This window comes from Eurytemora carolleeae, unplaced genomic scaffold (assembly GCF_000591075.1).
Source record: "Eurytemora carolleeae unplaced genomic scaffold, Eaff_2.0 scaffold110, whole genome shotgun sequence".
Taxonomy (NCBI): domain Eukaryota; kingdom Metazoa; phylum Arthropoda; class Copepoda; order Calanoida; family Temoridae; genus Eurytemora; species Eurytemora carolleeae.
In genome coordinates this window covers 268,708-295,091 of record NW_019396070.1, presented here as the reverse complement: position 1 = coordinate 295,091, position 26,384 = coordinate 268,708, and the positions used below count along the sequence as shown (strand labels likewise).

The 26,384-nt window shown below is 34.4% G+C and overlaps 2 protein-coding genes across 2 annotated transcripts in view; both read left to right on the top strand.

Moving 5' to 3' along the window:
• The window catches only part of LOC111712119 (voltage-dependent calcium channel type A subunit alpha-1), a 63,517-nt gene extending 51,234 nt beyond the window's left edge, over window positions 1–12,283 (top strand). The window contains exons 22-30 of the mRNA XM_023486648.1: window positions 26–136; window positions 2,311–2,502; window positions 5,282–5,394; window positions 5,492–5,716; window positions 5,883–5,975; window positions 7,499–7,727; window positions 8,939–9,139; window positions 10,299–10,555; window positions 11,252–12,283. Of these exons, the coding sequence (XP_023342416.1) occupies window positions 26–136; window positions 2,311–2,502; window positions 5,282–5,394; window positions 5,492–5,716; window positions 5,883–5,975; window positions 7,499–7,727; window positions 8,939–9,139; window positions 10,299–10,555; window positions 11,252–12,164 (2,334 nt within the window). The 3' untranslated portion in view covers window positions 12,165–12,283. The remainder of the gene's footprint in view (window positions 1–25; window positions 137–2,310; window positions 2,503–5,281; window positions 5,395–5,491; window positions 5,717–5,882; window positions 5,976–7,498; window positions 7,728–8,938; window positions 9,140–10,298; window positions 10,556–11,251) is intronic.
• Window positions 12,284–23,598: 11,315 nt separating this feature from the next.
• LOC111712029 (bladder cancer-associated protein) overlaps window positions 23,599–26,384 on the top strand; it is a 3,893-nt gene continuing 1,107 nt past the window's right edge. The window contains exons 1-3 of the mRNA XM_023486543.1: window positions 23,599–23,716; window positions 24,713–24,808; window positions 26,201–26,275. Coding sequence (XP_023342311.1) covers window positions 23,669–23,716; window positions 24,713–24,808; window positions 26,201–26,275 — 219 coding nt within the window. The 5' untranslated portion in view covers window positions 23,599–23,668. The remainder of the gene's footprint in view (window positions 23,717–24,712; window positions 24,809–26,200; window positions 26,276–26,384) is intronic.

Below are 26,384 nucleotides of genomic sequence, written 5' to 3'. Positions count from 1 at the left end.
TTTATTTATCTAATATTATTTTCAGTTTCAAGGCGCACCTCTGGAGTTCATGGACATCCTTTCCGACCTTAACCTCATCTTCACCGCCATGTTCACGGTGGAGTGCGTCCTCAAGATGGGATCCTTTGGTCCAAAGGTGATCTTAGAGTTTACAATTCTTCAATGCATGATGTATTCCCTCACTTTGAGATCTTGTATAATATTCATCTCTATCCTAGACTGTAAACAATAATGCTATGAAAGCTTATTAGCTGTTTCAAAATAACACATCTGATGAATTTAACAACGCAGAAAATATACAAAACCCAGAAGATGAGGGTTTAAAAATGATTGTTTACAGTGTAGAATTTTATCTAGGGAACTGCAGAGCTAGACCAGGCATGGTTTTCAGAATAATATTTGCTTGCTTTGCACCTTCTTCAAGTTTAACCGGAACTGAACACCGGAATTTCTAATCCAGGGGTGTAGAAAGCAAGTTCGCTTTGAGACACAAACAAGATATTTTCTACACCCCTGTTTGTCTCCTAATTCTCCAGGACGAGACGGAGTTTTTTAGTTTCACTATTCCATAGGTTCGGAGTTTGGAGACAGTTGAGCTTTCTCTCTCTCACTTTTTATATTTCTAAACTACGTAGCAGAAGGTATCTGAGATATGTGGTCTGCACCCCCTCCCCACCACCCTACCCTAAACCCTATAGTATCTACACCCCTACCCACACCTATAGTCTATTATATCATAGTTTTAGCTTGTCTTGTAGAAATAATAACAATAATGATAGGATGATAATAAAAAGAAAAGTTGAGAATGATAATATTAATAATAATAATAATAATAATAATTATGATATTAACAAAAAATGTTGTTAACAATAGCCATAAAATAAATATAAATGGGCCAAATAAGATATAATAACTATAATTATTATAACATTAATTAACGATAATTTTTTTTGTATCAAATGAACTTTATGTACCCCTAGGTCTCTGGGTCCTAATATTATGTTGTTACCTATGTTGATATGTTACAGATTAACCAAGAACTACGGAGATATGGAAAATATTTATAAAATGTCGTCTTCTAACCCTACTGATAATGTAATTCTGCAGATATTTAGTTTTTTAATTGAATAATTTTACGGCGCTCTTTAAAACTGTTCCCGCATATTTCATGGCTACTTATTTATGTTTACAATAACTGAGATTTAGGTTTATATAATAGTGTAAAACTCATTGAAAAATTGCCAAGACAACATTTTATAAAATCTTTCGATGTCTCTGAAGTCTGTGTTAAGCAGAACCATTTCCCTTCAATTTCCCCTCTATTACATAAGTGATATGTTCAAATATCTTTAAATCTATTGCATGGTCTTGAAAGGTAGAAAAACAGCAAATATGATTTTTTTACACAAAGTTTAAGAATATCTGTATGTTTAGATAGTTTTGATGTTTATTTTTACTTTTAATAACGTCAGGCGGAAATAATAATAAAGAATAAATAAAATCTATGCTTGGTAATAAATAATCTATGAACAAAATATTATCTATTAATTAATATATCAAAATTATTAACAGATAGTTAAAGGTAGGTGACGGTGTTTTTTCAGGTTTAATGTTTAAATGTACTTATTTGATGCAGGAGCACACTTTTTACAAAGTTATCAATCTTTATTATTGCCCCCACCCTCACCACAGTGGAGTATTTTAAGGGGTCGGGAGGGGCGGGGTTGACTGGTTATCGCCACAATCTTTCTTTCAAAATGAATTACATATGCCTTGTTTTTCATGATATGAATGGACAATTCAAATGTATTCTGAAATCTTTTCATTTAAAAACTTTACAATAATTGTATCAATTGTAGCTTGCATTGATTTATAATGATTTCAATTTCACATATTTATCCATTGTGGATCCTAAAAATCTGTTATATTGTGTACAAACAAAAATATATACTTTATATAGCTTTCCTACAAGAAATTACAACAGATTTAGGATAATCTAGATATATGAATAGATTCTAATGACCATTTATCAAAGATTTGGGGGCGTCACAAGGCAAAAATACTAATATTTATCATGGTTAAATGTAATGTAAACGGGGGATGTGCTAAAGAGTACAAAAAACAATGCATGTAGATGTTTACGTTTATGCTTAGAGGAATAATGTGTATCTAGTATTAGCACATAGAGCACATGAAGACGATTTATGGCAGAAAAGAATTTTTCCGAAAAAAATCGTCTTTTTCTGCTACGTTGTGCAAATGTCTGATAAATTACATTGAAGGTATTTATTTAATCAATGTTTGTTTCAGCCTTACTTCAAAGACTCTTGGAACGTGTTCGATTTTATCACCGTGGTTGGGAGTATCATAGACGCAACCCGGATCGTGAATGTCGGCTTCCTCCGATTGTTCCGAGCCGCCAGGCTGGTCAAACTACTCCGTAGATCAGTCAGTATTCGTATTCTACTCTATACATTCCTTCAATCAATTAAGGTGAGCAATTAAGGAAAATGTTTAACCAGTTGTTAAAGATAGAAATGAGTTAACTAGGGACTGTAGACGTGATTTCGAGTAATCCTTGGTCTTCATTCATGTCTGATTAACTTTAAACCTTTCTTTGATCAAGAACAGATATCTCATCTTTCTTTTTCTCTCGGAAAATTTATTATTTATAATTGTGGTTTCTCTATAACAGGGGCTTGCAGCTTTAGGTTTTAAAGAGAATAATTTAAGGAAATTATCAAAATTCAATTCATTTTAGGATATCATACTTATTGTTGATTAAAAAGAGGAGGTTTACTGGACGATTCTTAAAATCATGTTGGGTCATTTGTAATTACATGTTGGGTCATTTGTAATTACATGTTGGGTCATTTGTAATTACATGTTGGGTCATTTGTAATTACATGTTGGGTCATTTGTAATTACATATTTAGTCCTTTTCAGAAGTAAAAAGAAGTAAAAGAGGAAATAATTATAATTCAACTTTCAAGGTTTAGAATGTGAAGATGGTTGGATAGAAGAATTTATTTAAAGAGTATTTTACCTCAATTATCCTTGGATAAGGATCTTATTCCTTTTCTAAATCCTGTCCTTGGTGCATTTATCCCCCACCCCCCACACTCAACCTAATTCCCTTTGTTCCTGCTCGCTTCCTCCCTCCTAGAGATAAATCCTTATATCGGTGCTATAACAGTTAATGGAAATATTTACTTCTACTTAAACTATGGTGGTCTAACTGTCCAGAAGTTGAGTTGGAAATAAATTATTTGAAAAGACAAATATACAAAATATATGCATAAACATATATTCAAGAAATAGATTGAATCTGAAGGGTGGAAAGATTTAGGGGCTGATATTCAAGATATATTTTCTCAAATATAGCTTAGTGAATAGTGATACTATTCTAGGGGGAAGGGTTTAACTTCAATTCAGAAATTATTCTATTAAAATAAACCTGCACAAGGTTAGATCTGCAGTTTTTACAAATTAGACAAGAAGCATCGTAACTTTTTGGGTAGCAACTAAGTAAAACTGTGCTATTATTTACTGTCCAACGCTTTTGAAATTTCTTCTATAATAATTGGGAAAGATTCAATAAAAAAAATGCATACAGTAAGACCCATAAAATCAGAAATTTTTCCAAGGGGGGCTTAATTGTTCTTTTTTGTTTCCAGGGAGGCTCAGAACCTGTTGGGGCCTGAAAACTACCTGGAAACCGTAGATTTTGCTTATCCAAGGGAGGGAGTCTGACCCCCCTATCCCCCCCCCCCCCCGAGTACGCCTGTGCAGCGCACTAAGACCCATTTCGCTTAAGTTGAATTTTTAAGCTCATGGTAAACCTATTAGCTTTATAACACAACATAAACAAATAAGATTGTTTAATTGTCGTCTTCCTATTTCACAGTTTTGTGGGTCCCACTGAATATGAAATATTATATGCAATATTATATTCAATATCTGCTCCGAGTCAATATAATTATGGAAGTCCAGACTACTCAAGTATTCTTCAACTTTATCCTTTATGTTAGATAATATTATTATTCACACAGGTCAGGATTTGTTACTATTACGATTTATTTTTCTTATTTATTATTTAGAAATTCACCCTGATTCGATCAGGGTATAATGTTAATTCATCTTTATAATTACAGTATGAATTAGTTACATCTCGTTAAGTCTAGTCTGCTAGGTTAAGTCTGAAACTAGTCTGCTGGGTTAAGAATGAAACTAGTCTGCAGGGTTAAGACTGAAACTAGTCTGCTGGGTTAAAACTAAAACTAGTCTGCATGGGTTAAAACTGAAACTAGTCTGCATGGGTTAAAACTGAAACTAGTCTGCTGGGTTAAAACTGAAACTAATCTGCTTGGTTAAAACTGAAACTAGTCTTCTGGGCTAAGACTGAAACTAGTCTGCTGGGCTAAGACTGAAACTAGTCTGCTGGGTTAAGATTAAAACTAGTCTGGGTTAAGATTAAAACTAGTCTGCTGGTTTAAGACTGAAACTAGTCTGCTGGGTTAAGATTAAAACTAGTCTGGGTTAAGACTAGAATTGCAAAATCTATGCTCATTGAGAACTTGGAGACAATGAATTGAAAGATTTAGTTTCTAGCTCTGCAGTAGAATCTACTGCTGCAGCTGAATACAAGGAATTTTAAATAAAAATAAGAAAATTCTCGAAAACTCCAAACCATGTAAAGAATGTACGCAGTACAGATGAAGCTTTTATTCTCAACTAATGGATTTAATTCAAAAGTTTCCATTAAGAAATTGAGTTCATTATAGCTTTTATTCGAGAAAACTAAGGAGGGGGAGGCTTCTTGTCCAAAGCTTGATATGATTCCATACTTATGGTTTTGCGGATTTTATGTCGTTTCATATTGCTTTTTATCCAGATTTGAATTCTTATTTTAGGTTAGTTTATTGTGTTCTAAAAAAATTAACATTTTTCAACACAGTGAAACGATTAGAAAACAACCAATATTTTCTTGTAATGCAATAATTTTAATTAATACTATAAAAAGTGCATTAGATTTTTCCAACAATTTGATTTGGTTTGGTGTGAAACAGTATTTTCTATTTATAATGCTAAAGAACACATGGTGCTATACTTACAAAATGGTATTAAATGTATATTTCTTCAAGAAATACATTTACTATGGTGGTCTAACTGTCCAGAAGTTGAGTTGGAAATAAATTATTTGAAAAGACAAATATACAAAATATATGTATAAACATAATTACATTAATTTATTCAATCAATCAATCAATGTTTGTTTCAGCCTTACTTCAAAGACTCTTGGAACGTGTTCGATTTTATCACCGTGGTTGGGAGTATCATAGACGCAACCCGGATCGTGAATGTCGGCTTCCTCCGATTGTTCCGAGCCGCCAGGCTGGTCAAACTACTCCGTAGATCAGTCAGTATTCGTATTCNATTATATTTATTATTATTATTATCATTATTATTATTATTATTATCTAATTTGTAGATGTTCTACGGGAGAGGCGTGGCCTGATATCATGATGTCAGCTGTATCAGGTCGACCCTGTGATCCTAGGTCGCATAGTTGGAACTACACGGAGTACGGAGAGCTGTATATCACGGACCCAGAGAGGAGGTGTGGTTCCGTCATCACCTACGTCTACTTCATCTCATTCATCTTCCTCTGCTCATTTATTATGCTCAACATCGTGGTTGCTGTGATCACTGATAGGTAATCAATTAATCAATTAATCAAATACCAAATAAATAATCAATTGTTAAATCAAATACTAGAATAGGTTCTGAGTTAATTAATCAATTACAAATATTATTAATCAATCGCCACTTTTTGATATTTTTCTAATTTTGATATTTGTCTAGTTTTGATATTTGTCTAGTTTTGACTACCTCACACGAGATTCATCCATTCTTGGTTCTCATCATCTCTCAGAGTTCGTGACTACTTGGTGTGAATACGATCCTGGGGGAGAGTAAGTATCTTGTTATATTCCTGAACTCTACTCTGTATATATTAGTACCCGGAGATTTTTAAAAAGTCAACCAGACGAATTTATATATGAAAGTAACACTGGATTAAACAAATAAAAAGATAAAAAGTTTTAAAACAATGAAACTTGTAAAAATATGGTTCTTCAAACTTTCATCAAATCATTCTCTTCATGGTTCTATACTATTCTTCATTAACAATTCTTTTCTCTAATTTGTAAAAAGTTATTTTTTACATGATTATCAGTATATATCTGATCTAGTCCTAACACTCTCTGTATATTATCTAATCCTGCCAATAGCTCCGTCCTAGCCTACAACCTTCTTCTCCTCTCTGTATCCTAACTAGTCCTACCATTAGCTCCGTCATAACCTGCAACCTTCTTCTCCTCCCTGTATCCTAACTAGTCTTACCATTAGCTCCGTCCTAATCTGCAACCTTAGCCTCCCTGTATCCGAACTAGTCCTACCATTAGCTCCGTCCTAGCCTGCAACCTTCTTCTCCCTGTATCCCAACTAGTCCTACCATTAGCTCCGTCCTATCCTGAAACGTTATCCTCCCTGTATCCTAACTAGCCCTACCATTAGCTCCGTCCTAACCTGCTACTTATTTCTCCCTGAATCCCAACTAACAAGCCTCCATTTTATGTCTAGGTTTGGTGTTCTACAGTATAAATTTTACTCCGTTTATCACAATTTTCATATTTTACATTTTCCAGCTAAAATCCGTCGGAATTCAAGTTTAATAGAAGACCTACCATGAATCAAAGAAAAGACATTTGCAACCCTGAACCCAAATATTTTCATAAATCAAAAATATAAAAGGAATTCGTCTTAGGATCAGGTTTAATTTGGACGGGGGGGGGCGTATATAATATATGCAAAGGTTAAAATACGGGTCTTGTACCTAACCTATTTCTTATCAAGGGGTTTGGTTCACTATACAGATTATATCCATGTATATGTTAAACTAAGGTTCTATGAGATCTAACCTATTCCTAATCTACGGGTTTGGTTCACTATATAGATATATATCCAAGTATATGTTAAACTAAGGTTCTATGGGATCTAACCTATTCCTAATCTACGGGTTTGGTTCACTATACAGATTATATCCATGTATATGTTAAACTAAGGTTCTATGAGATCTAACCTATTCCTAATCTAGGGGTTTGGTTCACTATATAGATACATATCCAAGTATATGTTAAACTAAGGTTCTATGAGATCTAACCCATTCCTAATCTACGGGTTTGGTTCACTATATAGATATATATCCAAGTATATGTTAAACTAAGGTTCTATGATATCTAACCTATTCCTAATCTAGGGGTTTGGTTCACTATATAGATATATATCCAAGTATATGTTAAACTAAGGTTCTATGAGATCTAACCCATTCCTAATCTACGGGTTTGGACGGCTTGTTTAAGGAGGGGTATTTTAACCTTTTCAAGAATTGGACATAAACTAAAGTTCCATGATATCTAACCTATTTCTAATCTAGGGGGTTGGTTCACTACACGGATCTCCTGGCTCTACTCCGACAGATTGATCCTCCGCTAGGTTTTGGGAGTAAATGCCCTGATCTACTAGCCTACAAGAGACTGGTTAGGATGAATATGCCGGTGGATGAGGAGGGGAAGGTTCACTTCAAGTCCACCCTGTTCGCCCTGATCAGGATCAACCTGCAGATCTTCATGAGGAGTATGGAGGAGATGGACCAGGCGGATCAGGTACAGTGGAATCCATAAAATTGTGGAATAAGAAGACGACTGTAAGTCTCTTAAATGATTTTTTTTCTGATAACCCGATGAACATAATAACCCAGTAATTATGCAGTATCACAGACCTTTTGCATTTTTTGCATTTTTTCTGCTACGGTAACAGAATTTGCTTATATAATAATATAAAAACACATAAGATTGTTTAAATGTCGTCTTCCTATTTCACAGCTTAATGGGGATCACTATAGGAAATCAATAGGATCATCCAGGACTTTTTTAGCTCTGAGGGAGTGGAGTCATCCATATTATTTTATCATCAATTATCAATTGTTCTGCTCTAGCTCATGTAAAAGTTCAAATCTGAAATCTTTAGACCCTTTCTTTAAAAAAAAATACACTGACAATCTTACTAAAATTAGCTTAGTTTAGAAAATTAGCCGTATTTTAGCCGAAATGTACTTATTTTCTTGTTTATGTTAAATAATCTTCATAGTAGATAATTTCATGGTAATATCTCAGATAACATTTTGGACTTTTAAAAGGCATTACAAAAATCTAAAAACGTTTTCTAATAAAATTTTCTTTCATACAGCTATATTTATACACTGTGAGAAAATATCATGAAAAAAATGTAAACTTCTGAAAGTCGAAAAACATTAAGAAAATGTAAAATGAATCATCAAAATTTGAATTTAGATGCTAGGATTAATGTTGTTGGTTATGAGTTAAGATGCATACTTTAGTATTCTGATTTAAGATCTGAGAATACCAAAGTTTGACCAAAGTTTAAAACCAAAAGTCACTTTGCTTATGAACAGTTTCTTCTCCAGGGCAAACTCAAAACTTTTTCGGTATTTTTGTAACTTGGTCATAGTTAGTTTCATGTTTTTTGATTAGCTAAGATCATACAAAGATTTCTACCTCAGGTCCTTTAACACTGATACTTTATACTTTTTCATGTATTAAAGGGACTGTTTCTCAAATTTGATATAGGCTTTCCATTTAAAGCAACAGTACTCAATTAATTTAAAGTGTCAGCTCGGACAAGTAGGATAAATCTAAAAGTAACTTTTAATATAGAGAAACTACAACTAAAAATCATCAAGTTTAAAGAGGAAAACGTCTCATTCTTGATCAGGAAAACCTTTTATGGACCGTTGTGAATCGGGCATTCCACTCTTACTTGTAATTACGTTTTAACATGATGTTTACTAACCTAGGAGCTGAGAGCTGCAATCCAGAAGTCCTGGCCTAGTACCCGAGGTGGATCTCCTCCTATGGTTGATCTCCTAGTCCCTCCCCCGGAGGAGACAGGACCAGGCAAACTAACCGTAGGAAAGGTTTATGGAGGAATGTTAATCCTGGAAAACTGGAAACTCTCAAGGTTTGGTCAGGGCTTCGGGACTACAAAACATATTGCGGTAAGCATTGAGGAGATATTAAACATTAATATTAAATAGGTCAACAAACATACACTCACACATACACACACCCTACCATAGTAAGAATTCTTTGTAAACTAAATATTTTTTATATATTCTTGTTAGGAATAAATATATTTTTATATATATTTCTTGTTAGAATTAAATATATTTCATCATATCTTGCTACAAACTGAATATATTTTTATATATCTTTTTTTATATCTTGCTATAAACTAAATGTATTTTTACATATCTTTCTTATATCTTGCTCTTATTCATTGACTTTATTTAAAACAGTCTTTTTGCCATATCTTTTGGGTTTATTATGTTTTATCTCATTCTTTGAGTTCGAACTCTTTTATATATGAAAGACAGCAATTGTGCAGTGTCAACAGACCAATTTCACGGAATAAATGAATTATTGTGTTACTACATAATTATTGCTTTAATGTCGTCTTCCTATTCTACAGTTCTTTGGTTTCATTTAGGTTTAGTCTTTTCTATCTTATCCTTAGCTAAATTGTATTTCTAGTTTACTAAGTGTATGTTCTCATTACACCAGTGTAATCCTTTAAAATAAACTTATTTCTACCAACACTGAAGTACTAAACTAAAGGAAGTAGATCATTAAACGTATACAGACTATAGCCTGCAAGACAGGACAGTACACCAAAAGAATCATCCCCTTTCAGAGAGATTAATGTGAGATATAGGTTTAGGTTTAGGTTCAGGCACAGTTTTAGGTCTATATCTTAAGGTTTCTGTCCAGGTTTAGGCTTAGGATTATTTTTTAGGTCCATTTAAAGATTTGGGTCCAGGTTTAAGTTAAGGTTAGGTTACAGGTTCATTTTGGTTTAGCAGTTTTTTTGTTGGAGATCAGATATTGGTGTATAGGTAGTGGGTTAACAAGGTTTTGTGTCGGAGATCAGATATTGGTGTATAGGTAGTGGGTTAACAAGGTTTTGTGTCGGAGATCAGATATTGGTGTATAGGTAGTGGGATAACAAGGTTTTGTGTCGGAGATCAGATATTGGTGTATAGGTAGAGGGTTAACTAGGTTTTGAGCCGGAGATCAGATATTGGTGTATAGGTAGAGGGTTAACAAGGTTTGGAGCCGGAGATCATGGGATCTTTATTAATTCAATTTATATTTTAGAACGGAGGAACAATGCTCAACAACAACAAGGCAATTCTAGACGCCCCTATTCCACCAACCGTCGTTCCTGTAACCGCCACACCTCTAACCGCCGTTCCCATCACAACATCGGCCCCGGTTGTGGTCACATCGGCGGTGACTCTGCCCGCCCCGCTGCTGCCCGCCAACCAGGCTCAGGAGAATAAACAGGAGATTGTGGAGAACTATTTGAATTCTCTCCCTCCTCCTGTCACCATTAATAATATTATTAATGACAGGTCGGCCATTTATTTCTCTTTGTCTGATCAAATTAATTGGCATTGCAAAATATTTAACCTTGCAAAAAAGATCGAAAAACTTTACAACTTAAGATGAACAACTGATTAATCGCCGATAAATCAATCTTTTTATCACTACTATATCTTTGCAACCTAACTGGTGTCGTAGACCTTTAAAATTTCTAAACCTTGAATTCTGCTAGCACGAATAAATAGTCCAAGTATGATACACATTAAAATTTTCTAATCTCTATCTGTATATATGCAACCTGAAGGTATAAACCTTCTTTATTTCAAACTTAGACTATTCGATCTAGCAGATCGTTCTTTGTTTAAAATATTAAAGGTTTACGATAACGGGTTGCAAAGATAAAGGAATTAGAAAATCTGGGTTTGTGGCAAAGACTCAGTTCCTGTATAATTTATGGTGGGTTATCAGTTCTTTTGATTAGTTTAATATCAGTAGATTAATAATTAACTACCCTTTGCCTCTGAAAAAAGAAAATACAATATCTTGTTTTCAATAAATTAATAAAGTTCCCGCTTGAGGTTTACATTTGCAGAAAAGGATACAGATACATATGTTTTATCGATTTCTCCAGTTTATATTATACAGTATAAAACTCCACTCACCCTTGACTCCGGGTTTACAACTTCAATCTCCGGGTATAGAGTTTACACTGATTAATATTCCAGGTTGGAGGATATCAGATCTAGTCTGGCAGATGGAGAACCCTCCCTGAACCAGCTGGTCAATGGTAATGGGGGTAAACTATCCCGCTACAGGGGAGTATCAGTTGACCGCCACAGAGAGTACACTGCGCCTCAGTATTATGAGGACATTTACTATAAACGTGATCCTTACGACTCCTCGGGCGATGACCGGGCAAGGTATGATTCCTTGCCCGGTCGCAACCGGCTCGGTGGAGCTCCATATCATTCAGATATCTATGACGGGTTAGAAGAGGAATTGGACGGGGGAGAAAGGACAATTTTCAAATTAGAAAGACAGTGGAGCCACCCAAATCTTCGGCCACGACCACACGGCGCCGGACGGCGGTTGCCGAAAACGCCGAAGCAACCGCCGGGTATTGTTATCCCTGCCTCGTCACCCTCTATGATCCAGGACGACCATATGCTGGAGTGGGTTGAGAACGAACGGATACGAAGAACTCCGATCTTGACAAACCAGTGCAGTTATGAAAGTGATAATTATAGTCCTCCCCGGACGAATCGGGAGCTTCACGGCTATAGTCCACCAAGGACTGAGGCTAAAAGACGAACCCCGGTGTCGGATCGTAGAATGGGTACGGGAACGGGACGAATGCTCCCTAAACCTCCTCCCGGAGGATCCCATCTCGTCCTAAACGCTGCCCAGGTTCAGCCTAAGCGTGGGTTAAGTCGGGAGCGGAAACTTCCGAAACCTTCCTCTTTAGATCTTCGAAACCCAGGCCGGGATCTTCCCAGCCGATCAACTAGCATCAATTTTCCCCGCATAGATTCAAGTCCATCTAGGATTTCCAATTTTATAAACGGAACATCAATTATTCCGTCTCTTCCACCCAGTAAAAAAACTGGTTATACAAGACATAGAGCTCTTATAGACTGATATTTGATCGTCTTTGCTCAAAAGGCGGATTTCTTTCTGATTTAGATCCATTTTTGCCAAGTTCGTGACATTTTTCTTAATTTTTACATATTTCACCAATAAATCTAGGAAGAAATAAATATATTTAGTCTCAGAGAAAGAGAGAGAGAGGGCATTTTACAAAATGAGAGACTTTTTACCACTCTGTGTAATTTTAAATAATAATTGTTTTGTCCCTGTTTGTGCTGTAGGCGGTCATGAATAATTAATTCAAAAGAAAGTGAACCTTGGACCTTAAATAACCTCCATACTTGAAATATATTTAGTCCGATAAATGGTAAATTATAAATCAACTTGTTCAGGTTAAAATATCTAATGGAGGTTGGACACGATCTAAACAACAAAGTTTTTACAGTTGGATTTGTAAAAAGCATTTGATTAATTAATATGTTTATGTAAACTACAAGTTTTTTATGTTTCTATACGAAATTGCGCATTTTATGTCCAAGTTAAAAAACTATTGTTCAAAACCGAAGAGTTTGTATGATATAACAACTTAATAATTAAGGTGTAATATTTCAAAAGAATTGCAAAAAGTCATTAATTATTACGTGCATTATTTTGCTTATTTTGCTTATAGTCATCACAATTTTTTATATTAATATTCATGTTGACATGTTTATGATATGAAAGTTAGACTTCGTTTGAATTTATTCTGATAACGTTAAATATTCAGACTCCTTAAAAATCTGCTAACATAATTTAAAATTTCGTTTTCTTCAAAGGTTCTTTTCTAACCTTGTGCGACATTTTGACTCCAACATAAGAATTATGTTTGGCCCGAACAAATCAAAAACAACTATGGCGATTTTTCTTGAAATTTTTTTTCTAGATTCGCTGGATACGCTTTACGTTATTTTTTAAATAGGGTTTTCTATCTTCCATGAATTCTAATAGCATATTTCAAAATTTTATTCTCTTAAAGTTTCTAGATAAAGTAGTGATCTCTGCTTGTAATGAACCCCTGGACCGATTTGTCTCAAACTTTGATTGGAGAACAATGGTTGAGCCACGGTAGTGTTCTTAACCCTATCAATGCTTGTTTTTTTCTTCTTAACTTACGAACGGCTTAAACTTTGTAAGTTCATAGTTGTTAACAAATTTTGGTAAAATTTTTTTCATGCAAAGGGTAGGGTGCAGGACAGTCAAACGGCGGGTTGGTGTTTAAAAAATAATAAATGCTAAATAATATTTTATTAACTAAGCTACAAGGCTAAAAATTATACATTTCAAAAGCCCTTAAATAGTGAATGTTACAACATGTGCCAAAGTTTAATATTTGTCGAAATCAAAAATAATAATTTTTGAACATTTTTCCGACGTTCTTTTTGAACTGAAAAATTCTAAATTGATTGAGTTGACTTTTATTGGAAACACCAGAAGACAAAGCTGGGTTCCCAAGTTAGTGTTTTTTTTTAAATTGTTCAAGATATTGACTCCTACAGAAGAGACATGTAGGCGAGGCCTGAACGAAGCAAAACCAATAAGCGATTTTACTTGCTCAGAGTTAACATTTTGAGTAGCGTATATGCAGGCAACCTTTAAAAGCATCCAATTTCGAAACTTCTCAGTATATTAAAAAGTGTCCTTAAAGCCGAAAAAAATGAGAATATTTAGAAAATTTAGAAAACACGATGCCCACCTCTAAACATGAGCAAATGAACATAAATGATTCTTGAAACTAATCTAACTTGCTCACTAGAGAATACCAAGATACTAATAGCAGAACTGACAAGAATAACACTGCAGTAAACTGCAGGATGAATAAGCACAGAAATTCCAAACCCGGTGTGCTCGTTTTACCCAAAGGAGTCCAGAGCTGAAAACTTTAGAATGGTGGATATCGAGATCAATGCTTGATCTATTCATTTTCTTAATCTCCAGATTAAATAATGCTTGTTCTCCTCTTGTTATTAATCTAAAGATTAATTAACCGATCGGGATTAAGGATATCCCATTCTAAAGTTTTCAGCTCAGGCAAGTTTGCTACTAACATTAGAGCAAGCTTAAACTCTTTCTCGTCGGCTCACCTCAGTTAGCACTGATCGATATCTTATATATATTTCAGGTTTGCAGTTTAATACAGGACTCAACCGTGAACTGAAAGCACAATAAATCAGTCCGGTTATTTTAATTGCATACAACAATAAAAGTACTAGCCTTAAAAAATAATTTTTCTCCAGGTTAAAAACATTTAAAATTTATATAAATTTAAAAGTTCACTTACAATGTTGATTTGTCCGTAGGTTTGGAGCCTATAGTTCGTTTAGAATGCTCCGCAGTCTCAGGTATGAGAACTGTATTTGATCTAGAGAAGGAGCAATAGATCTGGGATACAGTATCCAGATGTAGAAAATTCTTTTCAGGGTCCTTCCGTCGGAGGTATCGGAGGGGAGCAGGATAACCAAGTCGTGGTCGTCGGTGATCTGGTATACGAAGAGGTAGAGGCGACTCTGAGGTACTATCAGGGGTAGTGTAGAACTCAAACCAAGCGTCCAGAGATACAGGAACACTCAGACTCCGTTGAGATCGGAGTCTTGTATACGTAGGTCTAAATCAAATTCGTTGGACGGAGTTCAAAAGATCAAAATTTTTACTCCTCACCTATATCATGACCTACCCCAGACTCAGGGTGTCCAGATTAGTAGGTGTAAGGAGGTTAGAGAGCATCTTTATTCTGGAGACCAAGGATACAGAAAAGATTAGCACCGCGAGTCAGCGGAGAGGTTACACCTTATCCGCGAGGCAGCAGAGAGGTTACAGCTTATCCGCAAGGCAGCGGAGAGGTTACAGCTTATCCGCAAGGCAGCGGAGAGGTTACAGCTTATCCGCGAGGCAGCGGAGAGGTTACAGATCTTGAGATCAACAGCGACTCAGAGCCAGCCTAGCATTAGAGTCATGTTGAAGTGGTTGTGAGAGTCTAGGATATTTTTTAAGCTCAACTTTGGATATTCATAATTTATCACCTGGTTCAGTGCATGGAGACATGCACGGAATTTTTAAGGGAGGAATTACACTTATCACAACAAATCTATACAGATTATATAAACCATCCGTTAGAAGAGAATCAAGCAACATATTGTAACAAGTTTCCATGTAAATATTTTTTTAACGGATGATTTATAAACCTGGAGAAAGAGACTCGAATGCAAGTTAGAAGGGATCAACTAACCCATAGTGTTCTAAAAGATAAGGTTCATTATTTAAAAGTAGTGGCTAGACTTTTTGGTATAGGTGTTTTCATCAGTTATAAAACTCATTTACAGTTTTTAAAACAATTTTCCATCATTCTTTTCATCATAAAATCATACTTAAATTCAAGATATAAAATAAGCCTTTAAAATGTTTTTACATTAAACTCTCAAATATATAAAACATTTTGGACATTAAGAATAATTGTAGATTCGATGTGTTTGTAGATTTGATGTATTTGTAGAGATTTGTAGGGTTAGTAGATTGAAGATGGGATTTCTCTGGAGAACATCTCGAGTATGAACACCCTGAACACGTCATAGTTTATGATCCTTAGATCTTACAACCGGCTAATAATAATACTTCAGATTTTTACAAAGGCATTAAATCTTACTCTTAGATATTTTAAACTATAAATTCTGGTGAACAAATAAATGAAAGAATTTCAAATGATCGAAATAAAAGGAATACAAGAAAGAAGTAATCTAAGTTTGAAATATAAAAGGTTTACACCATCAGGTTGCAAAGATAAAAGGATTAGAAAATTTGTGTTTGTGACAAAAACTCAATTTCTTTATATCATAGAATGGTATGATTTTATTTGATAAATCATTCTAATAATATATGTTGATCAATTTCAACCAAAATTATTTCAAGGGCAGATAGAATATTTAACAGGAGCAGAGGGAAGATCTGTAAAAGGTAAAAAGTGCCTAAAATAAGGAAAAACAAATTCTCTTGCGCTCTCTCTCTCTCTCTCTCCCCATGTAATCTCAAGAACTGACGAGGGTCAACCCAGACCGAAATATATTTTCAATAAATGTGGAACGAACATCTACTTTTTTACTCTACAGAGGTTTGGTCCATCACCTTCACCGAATTTTAAAAAAGCCCTTAAAAGCAATCGTTTTAATTACAATGAACTATCATTTATAAAGGGTGAAGGACCGATAAACATTGGTTCCCTTTAAACCTTTGTCTTGTGAATAATGCAGAAGATTTTATCGTTTTCTAGCGAGAAAAAAGTGTTTAATTATAATTATTTCCTCGAATGTCTCTGAAGCAAAATCCACAATTGAAAATTTCAAAGAGAAGAAAGACAATGGAAATCTCCTGCATTCTTTGATGACAACGCATTTCCGGTATCGTTGTAAATTTTACGCGCGCACTTGGTTGATTTTACCAAGAAACTGAATTTTCAAAAAAAAAGTCGACCCACTACATAAACTTATAATCCCAGAACCAAGCTGAAAAGATTCCCGTGTCTCACCCGAGTTCCCCAATCAAAATTTGAGGCAAAACGGTCCAGAGGTTCCTGAGTTATGAACGGAAAAATGGACAGACAGACAAAGAGAGATTACAACTTTATATATATATAGATTAAACATTACTGAAAGTGTTGATAACTATCTTGCTTTAAAGATACTGACCACGAAATTTTAAAGCGATACATACTCGGTCGGTTCACAAAGCGATACATATTCGGTTCACAAAGCGATACATACTCGGTTCACAAAGCGATACATACTCGGTTCACAAAGCGATACATACTCGGTTCACAAAGCGATACATACTCGGTTCACAAACCGATACATACTCGGTTCACAAAGGTGTCCTTTAGTACTTTATCGGATAATCTATTAGGAAGATATCCTCGTGTTTCTGAAAGATGTGGATTCTCTCAATTTTATTAATTGACAGCTGCAGCATAATTCACAAGCGCAAAGTTTTTTACGCTAAAAATTATATGATTCACACTATTCGGATAATAATTCTTCTGTCCCAAAGTAGGAATGGGTTACAGGAAATGATAATTATATGTGAGAAATTTGCACTAAATCGTAAATTGAAGTTTAGTACAAACGTGGACATAAACAAATCCAAGACTAAATGTGTTATTTTCAATAAATCTAATATTGATAGTAATAATGTATGTCCGATTATTCTAAATGGTGTCCCATTACCATATGTAAATGAATTTAAACATCTTGGAAATCTATTTCAATCCGATAATTCTATGACCAGAGATTGTAATTTGAAACGTGCGAAGTTTATATCAATAATTCACTCTTTGAATCAAGAATTTCATTTTTCTGAACCTACAATGGTTGTTAAGCTTTATAACATATATGCATCTAGTCTATATGGTTCCAACTTATGGGATTTGTTTTGTGTTAACACTGTAAAATTGTATACTTCTTGGAATACTGCTATTCGTATTTTATTTGGTTTGCCACGACAAACTCATAGATATTTTATTGAACAAATTTCTGAGCAAACTCATTTAAAAACTATGTTGTGTAGCCGATTTGTATCATTTTGCGAATCTATGTGTAAAAGTCGCAAGCTCAGCATCCGACTATTGTTTGATTTATGCAAAAATGACCAAAGAACAAAATTATGTAAGAATTTATCTAATATTGCAAATGAAACCTATGTAGATAAACTGTCCTTGAACAAGTCTCTAGTAAAGTCAAACATGATTTACGCGAATCCGGCTGAAAATGCGTGGAGAATTCCACTGTTAAAAGATTTACTATTAATCTGTTCATATCCAGATGTTTTAGAAGGATTTAACTATGATGAAATAGATGTAATTATTGATGATATATGTAAAAACTAACTAAGTTTTCATTTTTTTTTATTTTATTTTATTGTTTTCGACTATATATTAATTCTATATTTTACATGTTATATCTCATTTCTCGTTGATTTTAAATTGTACCATTATAATTGTGTACGAATAAATAAATAAATAAATAAAAAAAAATATTGTGAGGAAAATTATAGACAACATTTTTGTTTAGTTTTGTAATATTAATTAAAGTTAAAAAGAATATATTATATTTTAACCTTTTGAAAATTAAACTCAATTTTAAAATGTTCTCTATCTATATATATGCTTTGCTTGTCTGTCTGTTTGTTTGTGTCCAATAAACGTTAAAACGGCTGAACCGATTGGGCCCAAAACTTTTGTGGGACCTTGCGTGACCCCAGGAAAGGTTATGGATGGTCGAATTTCCAAAAATTTGCTTCTAACAAAATTCAATTTTTGAAAATTTTGAAAATCTACGAAATATTGTTTAAATCCGCAAAGTTTTTGTTTTGTTTGTTTTACAATGTACACAAAGAGAACATGTTTACAATTGAAATAGAATATGGGCGCGAAGCGCCCTAAAAACCTAGTTACTTTAAATTCCGATTAAATTCGTCGAAACTAGAGCAAGTTTATAAAATAAACATTTCTTCATATTTTAGTAGCATTTCATTTTATACTACCGAGTAAAGAATTCTAACTACAATTTAACTTTCTGCAGGGGATTTTAAATAATTTCGATTCAGTTCAAACTTCGGCCCAAGTTTAGGTGTTTCTCTTTTATTCAAGATATTAGCAGTGTTTTAAGATCCTAAAGGGGGATCACCTAATCTAAAGTACCAAGAACAGTCCGATCTTTCAAACACTCTGATAGAAATGCTGCAAATGCAAAGATCACTTAGTTTCCGGTCATTCCGTCACATTGGTCGGTATTCTGTCTTTCTGTCCGTCCAGTAGGCGGGTATTTTGTATTTCTGTCCGTCCTGTAGGTTGGTACTCCGTCTTTCTGTCCGTCCTGTAGGTTGGTACTCCGTCTTTCTGTTAGTCCTGTAGGTTGGTACTCCGTCTTTCTGTTAGTCCTGTAGGTTGGTACTCCGTCTTTCTGTTAGTCCTGTAGGTTGGTACTCCGTCTTTCTGTTAGTTCTGTAGGTTGGTACTCCGTCTTTCTGTCCGTCCTGTAGGCAGGTACACCGTCTCTCTCTATTTGTCCTTACTGAGATACAGAAAACTCTGAAACTTATTCATCAAATCTTTAGACAGCCCCGACTTTAAAGTGCTGCATCGCATTGGCATTTAGGTTTACCTTTAACAACTTACTTGCAGTCCTAGGTATACAGATTGTTTAAACGCGCTTGTTTTTAACTTAAGTTTAACGGATTATTGGCAAAATATTGCTTGATTTTTGCGTGAGAGCGTGAAAATCTTGGTACTGTCCTGTAGGAGTGTACTCTGTCTCTCTATCCGTCCTGTAGGCGGGTACTCCGTCTCTCTGTCTGTCCTTTAGCTAGGGGGATACTCCGTCCCTCTGTCCGTACTGTAGGCGGATACTCCGTCTTTCTGTCTGTCCCGTAGGCGGGTACTCCGTCTCTCTGTCCGTCCTTTCGCTAGGCAGATATTCCGTCCCTCTGTCCGTCCTGCAGTAGGCGGATACTCCGTCTTTCTGTCTGTCCTGTAGGCGGGTACTCCGTCTCTCTGTCCGTCCTTTAACTAGGCGGATATTCCGTCCCTCGGTCTGTCCTGTAGGCGGATACTCTGTCTTTCTGTCCGTCCTGTAGGCGGGTACTCCGTCTCTCTGTCTGTCCTTTTGCTAGGCGGATATTTAGTCCCGATCTGTACGTCCTGTAGGCGGGTATTCCGTGCCTCTGTCCGTCCTACTGGTCGATACTTTTCATTTGATTTATAAAGAGAAAAGTATTCACGGGGATTTTTTGCTGTTGTAATATAGACTTGAATTAATGGCGTTTCGTGCACTTTGCTTTGATTAAGTTATTAAACAAAAGCATTGCATACAAGTATATACAAAAGAAATGTCTGAGAAATGAATATTATTTAAGTTAGTCACCAGGTCAGTCAAAAAAGGGTGCAAAATGTAAAGTAATGAAATGTGCACGCGCCAAAGCAGAACATTTTTTCCTCTACAATTTTAAGTACAGCAATAACCAACACTGTATGTTTTCAATCATACCGACTCTTGTTGTAGAGTTATTGAGAATAACAATGTTGTTTTGAATTTCCAATATATAACCGGATAAATAAGCTTGTCGATCATAATTGAGCCTCTACCCCCCCCATCGTTTTTTTGCGATAACTTAAGAAGTATACGTCTAAGGCTGTTCAAATTTTTTTACTTTTCTAACTAATACATGCCCCACACTTTAGGCCATAAGATTGGCATTCATACCTACTGCCTGAGTCCTCAAGCATACTGCCTGAATGCCTTATTTTACATTTACCAGACTATAAATCTAAATTCAGACCTACTTCCAGTTATTTGATTTCAACATTTTATAGCTCTTTGGAAAACCTATTACAAAAGAAACCAGATTGCAAAATTTCTGCAAAGATATTTTGCGCATATTTTTGCTCAGACGCATTTAAAGAGAATTTGCACAATTTTAGTTTTTCTTGAATACACATTTACGTTTTGCAAATTTTGTAAATATTTTTGCACATTTGAATTTGCTTGATCAAGGCATTTTCAGAAATGTATAATTTTTCATATTTCGATAAATTTTATTTTTTTTTTTTGCACACTTTTGCTTAATAACAAAATTTCGCAATAAATTGTTTGATATTTGCAAATTTGAATTTTTTTCTTCAGATTTTTGAAGTTGAGCCCAAGAGTTTATCAAAACTGTAACAAATGTTATATATTTGTATCATAAGAAGGAAATAGAGAGGGGGGGGGTCACTGTGAACCCCGTCTATTTTGGGTAAACCATGGACGTCAGACGGAAAAGGGTTAAAACAAAATTCGTACCAGCAATGTGTATAAATTTGACTTTCTCCTTCAGTCTAGTTTGTAGTGCAGATTTGTTAGTTTGGTTTCGGAGGTGTATGATATTTATATAAGATAATTAGTCATTTATTGTGAAAATGTGTCACAGCTTACAATGTATGAAAAAACACATCATCAAACCGAAGGGTCTCTAATAAAGCTTCCGGTTTCGACAAATCTGCTCAGATAGCCCATAAAGCTCAGAGATCGAAACCGGAATTAAAAATGATTCGTCTGTGATCAGAGAGAATACAGAAACACAGAGTTTGCTCTTATGTATAAAGTAATGAATTATGTTGGAGTATGCACGGAAAGATCAAATTTTGCAAGAACTATACAAAAATAATAATGAACAATTCATATGTTGAAGGATTCGATAATGATGTAATTACTGAAACGATAAATATGTTATGTGGAGTGAGTAATTATCAATGTCGCATATTTTTTTGCATAATATTGCATATTTTTTTAAACCATATATTTAAAAATGTCAAAAAAAAATTTCAACTGCACCATATCTGTATGCAAGGAGATATTGAATAGAATGAGGGGACGATAGGGTTTCCGTACACTTTGCTGTGACGTTTTTGGACTGCTGAAGAACTATAGTTTTTGCGTATTATTATTATTATTCTTATTATTATTATAATGGAGCTATCCGCAAATTTTTTTTAGAAGAATTTAGAATTTAGAGTGAGCATTTTAAGTGCTCAAAATAGCAAATTAAAATTTAGATTCGTGAAAATATTAGAACTGTTCTTTCAATTTGTTCACTCAGGCATCTCAGGCAAGGTACATGCAGACATATATAAGAATAGCATGTAAAGGAGCCTTTGCAACGAACTCTGATTTTTCTAATTTTAATATCTTCGCAACACCAGATATTTAGAAGTTTCATAATATGAATTCTGTTGGATCAAATAATCTAAGTTTAAAAAAGGTTTATACCATCAGGTTACAAGATATAAGGCATATGCCTTAGAATTCCAAGTATAATACAATTTTGCTTCTGTAAAATGATTTCCTAAAAATGTCACAAAATTTTACCTTATCCTACCCTAATCGATATTATTTGATATAAAAGTTTTTTTTTCTAAAATGAGATATCCTCGATATCCTCGACCTAAGGAATATCCTCGACCTAAGGGATATCCTCGACCTAAGGAATATCCTCGACCTAAGGAATATCCTCGACCTAAGGAATTGAGTTTTAATTGACCTCAAATTTTCTAATCCCTATATCTTGTAACCTGATGGTATAAACCTCTGATTTTTTAAACTGGGTTTAAAGATAAAAAATTGTAAAAAATCAAGTAGAAATGAAAAACAAATTTTTTAAAGCCTATATTGATCATGGGTATCAACAATTAAAATCTGTGTGAAAATCAGAGTTCATAACAATTTACAGATCGTTTGAAAATATAAATAATTGGGCAAGCTATGGTTAAAAAAAGTTTTTTCTTTTTCTAATCTTGTTTTTTTTTGCTTTAAATCGTTCAATTTTGTAATTTGATTTGAATTTGGGAAAACAACCCAGTTTCAAAAATACCCAAAAATTGAATATCTGTTAAATTTTCATTTTTATTTGTATTTTTTTAAAAAGATTTTTATCATTACAACCAATTTCAGAGAGCCATTTCTAATTTTTGTAAAAAATTTCATTTTTAAAACATGCCAATTAGAATTCCAAGAAAAATACAATTTTGCTTCTGTAAATTGATTTCAGAAAAAAGTCACCAAATTTTTCACAGGCCCAATTACGGTATCGATGGTTTCGTTTTGGTTTCGAATGTCGCTACAATGTTACTAATAAATATAATATATTTTTGAATTACGAAATGAAGAACGCTCTGAGGGGACTAAGGAAACACAACACAAAAATTATTTTTGCATATTTTAAAAATTTAAAGATACTTTTTAAAATCAAAGTATATCAGTTTTGTTAAAGCGCCTTAAAGATCTAGTCTCCAGAAAAGGGGGCCAAAAGATACCCTTGACCCCCCCCCCCCGGCCCCAACAACCTGGTCGAACATCTTAAAATCTTTCATTTTGTTAATCGATTAAAAATTGATTAAACCCTAGTCTCTGAAAAGAGACATCTCGGTTCAAGCCTACAGAAAGGTTTGCGGCATTCACGCAGTTCACTCATACACTTTATATTCACACATATCTGTTAAAGCCCTTTTATTTTTTTTTATCTTTTCTCACTTTTAAAAATTATAACATTAAGGTCATACTTTTACCGACATCAACAATAACACATGAAATTGCGTTTTATTATTTTTACGGCGCTCAAAGACAGCTTTTACTGTAAATCAAGTCTAGTTACTGAGCAGAGTCCATATCGATTTAATTAATTAATTAATAAAAGTTACTGTTGTATTCATAAATGTACCATGTACGATGTATTTTGTCAATCAATGTATATTATGACATTAATATATCAACATATTTTTATGGAATTGTTGGCAATGGAATTTGTTTTGTTTAAAAATTGTTTCAATTCTCAAAACTTTTAGGATTGGCCGAAGAAGGGGTAGGGAGCAAATTTTGATGAAACGGGGCTTTTAGCCCATGAGATAAGACATGTGATGATAATATTGCATGGACTAATATGTTTACAGATAAAGCCTACGATGATAACTTGAAGAGTGGAAGGAGAGGAGTTTAGGCTAAAACATGTACTGTCTGCAATGGTTGATTCCGGTTCTACTCCTACCAAAGCCGGTCAGTATAAGCTCTAGACTAAAAGGGGGGGGGGGGGTAGGAACTCTCTGTTTATAGACAAATGAGTGTACCAATAGAATCTGGTGATTTCCTATTGTACGCTTTCATTTTTGCACATGTAGCTCACATGATACATATGTTTAAAGTTGGGCCGCAGCGCTCGGCCTAGAAATTGTCTTAACCTAATCTTACTCTGAAATACTACAAAAAAATATATAGTAAATTTTGTAAATGTGTAATGTACAGAATTTACGGGGGGCCGGGGGGTCCAAAAAGTGATAGGTAGGACAGATCCAAGAATTTAAATCATGTATTTCAGTAACATGTTAAATCAAAAAGAGCGTTTTCTTATCTAATTTTTTCGGGATAAATTTAACCCGATTAAAAATTGTTTTAAACTGACCCCGCGATTTAAAAAACTCGGGAAAATACGGCTCGGGTCTAAGATCTCGTTGGATCTCATTTACGGCTTGAGCTTTCGGATTCAAGCTGCATCTTATTTTCCACAGAGTTGAGTTCAAAAAACAGAATTAATATTCTATTTGGCGGATTTTCATGGTAGGAATTGACGCATTCCGGGTTTTTATGAGAGCAAGAGTCAACATTGAGCATTATTCTCCACTAAAACCAACCAAGGTCGGTTATATTTTCATTGAGCCTAACTACTTCAGTCGAGCCGAAGATCTTGCAGCTGTCAATCACCTGACACAAGCTGTCGTCAGAGTTGGGTAAAAAAATTTGAGTCGGGTTTAATGAAATACGGCTCGTGCCGAAGTTTTGAAATCGCGGGCTCTGGAATGGAATTGCCTCATTTTTAACCAAGTGTGCAGACCTTATATTCGACATATTACTTGAATACTTTTTTATGTTTTTGAAGCTACAGTCACATCAGTGGATTACAGAAATAAGAGAAACATGATAGGATTTGAAAATATTTGGTATATTGGTTAACCCTAATAATCATGTTTGTTGAAAACTTCATCAAATCATTTTAAGGTGAACCCTGCTTTGTTGTACAACCACGTCATGTTCGTGGTCCTCTACCTAGCTGGGTTCTTCATAGAGAGGAAACCCTGTACAATCTGTTCTATAGTAAGTATGCTTAGTTCTTCATAGAAAGGAAACCCTGTACAATCTGTTCTATAGTGAGTATGCTTAGTTCTTCATAGAGAGGAAACCCTGTACAATCTGTTCTATAGTAAGTATGCTTAGTTCTTCATAGAGAGAAAACCCTGTACAATCTGTTCTATGGTAAGTATACTTAATTCTTCATAAAGAGGAAACCTTGAACAATTTGTTCTATAGTAAGTATGCTTAGTTCTTCATAAAGAGGAAACCCTGTACAATCTGTTCTATAGTGAGTATGCTTAGTTCTTCATAGAGAGGAAACCTTGTACAATCTGTTGTATAGTAAGTATACTTAGTTTTTCATAGAGAGGAAACCCTATACAATCTGTTCTATAGTGAGTATACTTAGTTCTTCATAGAGAGGAAACCCTGTACAATCTGTTCTATAGTGAGTATGCTTATTTCTTCATAGAGAGAAAACCATGTACAATCTGTTCTATAGTGAGTATGCTTATTTCTTCATAGAGAGGAAACCCTGTACGATCTGTTCTATAGTGAGTATGCTTAGTTCTTCATAGAGAGGAAACCCTGTACAATCTGTTCTATAGAAAGTATACTTAGTTCTTCATAAAGAGGAAACCCTGTACAATCTGTTCTATAGTAAGTATACTTAGTTCTTCATAAAGAGGGAACCATGTACAATCTGTTCTATAGTGAGTATGCTTAGTTCTTCATAAAGAGGAAACCCTGTACAATCTGTTCTATAGTAAGTATGCTTAGTTCTTCAAAGAGAGGAAACCTTGTAAAATCAGCTTTATAGTAAATAGTGAATATACTTAGTTCCTCATACTATCAGCTCCATAGTTAGTAATAAAATATTTAGTTATTTAATCATTATACAGTTAAGTTCTTCGATTTCAATACAACTTTTTAAGTCAAAACGGATTTGACAGGTCGAGTCAATGTTAATGAATTATTAGGATCAGTGTTTAGGATCCGGATCCGTTGGATCCCCAAGATTTTGGCTTCCTGGATCCGGATCCGCAAAAATATTCAGATCCACGGATCCGGATCAAAGGGGCAAAATATCAACTAAAAACTACCAAAAAAAATTACTCTCAAACCCCAAATCTGAACTATTGAAAAAAGAGAGATTAAAAAAATTTCCTGATTTCTGAATGGTTCATCAAGTTTTAGCAAAAAAATATGCGAAAAAAAATAAGACAAAAAATTTGAACATTCTGCTTTGTTAAAAAAAATCCAGTAAATTTTATGGAAATAACCTGGATCCGGATCCGAATTTAGATCCGGATACATTTTTTCTCTATGCGGATCCAGGATTCGGATCTGGATCCGCATCAAAATTTTATGGATCCTTAGCACTGATTAGAATATTAAATAAAAAATTTTCTCTAGGTGTTCCTTATAGCTATGGGACTAATCTGCTACTCCGGGTATGAAACCTGTCCGTTCTGGAATACATGTTCTCAGGTAAAACTTTTTTACAAAGATTTTAAGTGATTTATTTTTGTCATTTAAGGGGGTGTATATTTTCTTAAAGCGTTTTACTCCCCCCCCATTTCTAAAATAATATCATTCC